Source organism: Solanum lycopersicum, chromosome 9 (assembly GCF_036512215.1).
Source record: "Solanum lycopersicum chromosome 9, SLM_r2.1".
NCBI classification, from domain to species: Eukaryota; Viridiplantae; Streptophyta; class Magnoliopsida; order Solanales; family Solanaceae; genus Solanum; species Solanum lycopersicum.
Window position 1 is genome coordinate 20,048,642 of NC_090808.1, and position 4,504 is coordinate 20,053,145.

A 4,504-nucleotide genomic window follows, 5' to 3' on the forward strand; every position below is an offset into this window, starting at 1 on the left:
TTAGGAACATTCATCCCCGAATGACATTAAAGATCTTTAGCAGGAAGGAATATTACAGATGGCTCAATATTACATTAGGAGAAATATCCTTCTCACAACAACAAGAGCTCAGCATAGCATTTACCAATCAATTATGTCAAAGTTCAAATTACCAACATGCCACATATTATTTCATAAATATCACCATATTAAAATACACAACATAACTCAAATCAAGCAAAAGAGAAAAATTTCAAGTCCAGATGCACAATTTCACAGAAATTTATTGTATCAATATCAAAATGCACTTTTTGCAAAACGTCACTAAAAATCAAAGCAACTTAAATTTTAGTAGTTATTTTCATTATTAGTAAGAACTACTAAGCTTAGTTATCAAATATATGAGGCTAACAGGAATTCATGTCAGTCTCGGCCTCCCATGTTGCACCATCAACTAGGTGATTCTTCCATAGCACCTTTACGTAAGCCACCTTTTTATTCCTTAACTTCATGACTTGCCTATCAAGAATTTGAACTGGAACTTCCTCATAAGAGAGGTTATCCTTCATTCAAAGACTTTCAATAGGAAGAAAATACTTTGGATCATCGATACACTTCTTATACATGGAAACATGGAAAACCGAATGTACCAAAGTCAATTCACTAGAATGTTTCAATTCATAGGCAACCTTACCAACACTTTGCAATATTTCATATGGACCTACATAACGAGGACACAACTTCCCTTATAGACAAATCTAACAGCCCCTTTCATTGGCAAAATTTTCAAAGACACTTTATCACCTTCTTAAAACTCCAAATCTCTTCTGTTTTGATCGGCATAAGACATGATCGACATAAAACTTTTGCGGACTATAGGATGTTTGCAACAAGTTCCTTATGATATGAACTTTCTCCAAAGTCTTATAAATAAAATCGGGACCAAGAAGCGAAGGCTCGCCCACTTCAAACCATCCTATAGGAGACCTACTCCTCCTCACACCCAATCTAGAAAACCTATGAACATCTCTAACTAAGTATTTCTTGGATTCATCTATGTGAGATATACTACCCATAGTCATATGACATAGATCATCTACAACCACAATGTCCTTGTCGGGGTGATAGAGAACACTCATGTCGTAATCTTTCAACAATCCTAACCACTTTCTTTGTCGGAGATTCAACTCCTTTTGAGTAAACACATATTAAAGACTCTTATGGTTGGTATATACATCAACATGGATACCATACAAGTAATGCCTCCATATTTTCAAGGCCAATACCGTAGCTGGTAACTCAAGTTCATGAGTTGGATAGATTCTATCTTGCACCTTAAGTTGCCAATGAGCATAGGTTATTACCTTCCCATGTCGCATAATCACACACCCAAAACCCACTCGGGATGTATTAAATACAAAAAAAACCTTTGTACCCTCCAGTAGAGTCAACACCGGAGCGGATGTAAGCCTATGTTTCAAAATTTGGAAGCTTCTCTAACATGCCCCCGACCAGTCAAATTTGTTACACTTTTGGGTCAAAGTAGTCAAGGGAAATGCAATGGACGCAAAACATAGACGAACCTCCAATAATAACCCGCTAAACCCAAGAAACTTCTAATGTCATTTGGAGTCAAATGCCTAGGCCAATTTTTCACCGCCTCCATTTTCCTAGGATCAACCTTAACTCCCTCACTAGTTTTTTTATGACCAAGAAATTCCACCAACCTCAATCAAAACTCACATTTCCTATACTTGGCAAACAATTGATTCTCATTAAGCACTTGCAACACCACTATTAAATGATTCATGTTCTCACCTTCAGTTTACGGATATACCAAGATGTCGTCAATGAAGACAACGACAAATTATTCTACGTAACTTTGAAACATCCTATTCATGAGATCCATAAATGTTGTCGGGCATTCGTGAGATCAAAGGACATAACTAAGGACTCATAAGTACCATATCTATTTTGAAATGCCATCTTTTGTATATCCTCACCTCTCACCCTAAGTTGCTGATACTCAATCTCAAGTCAATTTTAGAAAAGTAGCTTTTCCTTTGGAGTCGATCAAACAAGTCCTCAATCCGAGGAAAGGGATACTTGTTCTTGATTGTGACTTTATTGAGTTGGCGGTAGTCAATGCACATCCTAGGGACCCATCCTTCTTCTTCACAAATAAAACCAGAGCACCCCATTGAGAAATACTAGGTCTAATGATGCCCTTCTCTATTGAATGTTTGAGTTAAGCCTTCAACTCGTTCAATTTGGACGGAGTCATACAATAAAGAGGAATTGAAATGGGATTTGTATCCGGTAACAAGTCAATACAAAAATCAATTTACCGTTCAGAGGAATATCGGGAAGGTCATTAGGAAAGACCTTCAGAAATTCACTCATTATGGGGACCGACATAATGGGAGCAATTTGGAGTCCAAATCTTGTACATTTTTAGTACATGATATAAACACCCTTTGGAGATCATTTTGCATGATTTCAAACAAGAGATGACACGACCTCTGGGAATAGAAATTCTTCCACTTCCACTCTAAAATGGGATCATTTGGAAAGTTAAACTTCACCACCCTCGTTCAACAATCAATAGAGGCAAAGCAAGCATGCAACCAACCCATACCAAAAATGATATCAAAATCAAGCATATCAAGTTCAACTAGTTCAACATAAGAAACTTTTATTGGGCAACATTAGAGGAAAATTTTTATACACCCTTTTTGCAAGAACCGACTCGACTCACCCACCGGGGTAGACATTATAAAAGTTCCATGCAAGGTATTAGGAAAAATATCAAAATTTTTAGCTACTAGAGGGGGAACAAATGATAAAGTAGCATTGGGATCAAGTAAGGTATATACATCAATAGAGAAGGCTTTCAACATACCGGTAACCATGTCGGGAGAAGTCTCTTACTCACTCCTAGAGAGGAGAGAATAGAAGAGGTTCTTCATTGGACTCATTTGAGCCACTTGCTTGATCTTGACCATTACTCTTGTCTTGACCCCCACATTAGGACAATCCCTACTTTGTGACCACTCTTACCACAACCAAAACAATTATCTGTTCCCTCAAGACAAATACCATAATGCTTCTTGCCACACTTTTTGCAAGATGGCTTTTCACTTGGTGAACTAGTACCCTTTCCCTTCTTAGGTTTACGGTTATACCACATATAACCACTAGCCATAAGTAACTTGGAAGGAACTTGATTAGAAACCCGCTTCTTAAATCTAGGATTTTCTTGTGTCTCAAGTCTATTCTTTGAAGAACCACCATCAAGAGATCTTTCCTTCTTAGAATCTCTACTATTCCTCTTAGACCTTGCCTTATCCACATGTTTGAAATGCACTATAGGATGGGAAATGTTCATATTGTCATCTGGATAGCCGAATGACACTCCTCTTCCAAATCACCCGACACCCCTATCACAAACTGGCTCATTTCATCTCTAAGATTGAAAGCAAAAGAAGCAACATACTTTGACAATTTAGTCAATTTCAAAGAGTATCTATGAAAACTTATACCTCCTTGGTGAACGTTGATGAACTCCACTACCTTAGCTTCCCTCTATTACCTAGGAAAGAACTGATCAAGAAAAGCCTTCTTGAACACTTCCTAAGTCACGGGTCCACCTCTTAAAGGCCTATTGTCCCTCCATTGGACATACATGCTTGAGACACATCCTTGAGTTTATAGATGGCTAACTCGAACTTTTCACTAGTAGAAAACCCCATAGCATAGAGGATCTTGTAGATTTCATCAATGAATTTTTGGGGGTCTACTTCAACCTTGGACCCATATAAAGTAGGAAGATTTATCCGAGTGAAATCCCTTAGATTAGAGGCCATGGTAGCAAGTTGATAATTTTCCCTTGGTTCAATCTACCAATAAGCTTGGGCTATCATGGCTTGAGATTGTGTAGTGGCGTCTTGTGCTTGTGTAGTAATAGCTTAGGCCATTTGGAAGAGAGAGGACCTTATGTTCTCATCTGTGAAAGTAGGAGGATTCACCAAGGCTTGGTCATCATTCACATATTCCTCAAGAGTAGGAACATGATCACCATAGGGAGAAGCTCCTGCTTTGTCAATCTCTTCTTCAACTATTCGTGTTGCATTCCTTCGAGTATTCATTAGCTGTAATCACAATAAGAGGATTAGATACAAAAGATCACAATAAGTATACTCTTAAACGACTAGCCACAGTACTAACATGTTGATACTCTCGAGGTGCAACCTCCATGTTAGCTTGAGCCGTGAGGGATTGAGCTTGGTGTTGATGGCTTGGTCCATTAGTAACAGGGCTTCCCTCACCTTAGCATCTGTCATAACCGGAGGATTCACCGTAACTTGATCATTTGCAGCATCTTGCACTTTAGGAGCATTTCGGTTACCTTGGGGAATAGCTCCGATATTCGCAATATCTTTTCCTACTCTTCTCGCGACTGTCCTTCTGTTCATCACCTATATACACAAGAAACAGATTAGATTCTAAAAGACACATAGTGTAA

The 4,504-nt window shown here is 38.4% G+C and overlaps 1 protein-coding gene across 1 annotated transcript; it reads right to left on the reverse strand.

The window, feature by feature from the left end:
• Positions 1–2,983: 2,983 nt before the first annotated feature.
• LOC104645256 (uncharacterized) lies at positions 2,984–3,845 on the reverse strand. Its single transcript, XM_010316598.1, has 2 exons — positions 3,665–3,845; positions 2,984–3,345 (listed from the first exon to the last, which is right to left on the reverse strand). The coding sequence occupies exons 1-2, from the start codon at positions 3,843–3,845 to the stop codon at positions 2,984–2,986; spliced, it is 543 nt and encodes a 180-aa protein (XP_010314900.1).
• Between the last annotated feature and the right edge of the window lie 659 nt (positions 3,846–4,504).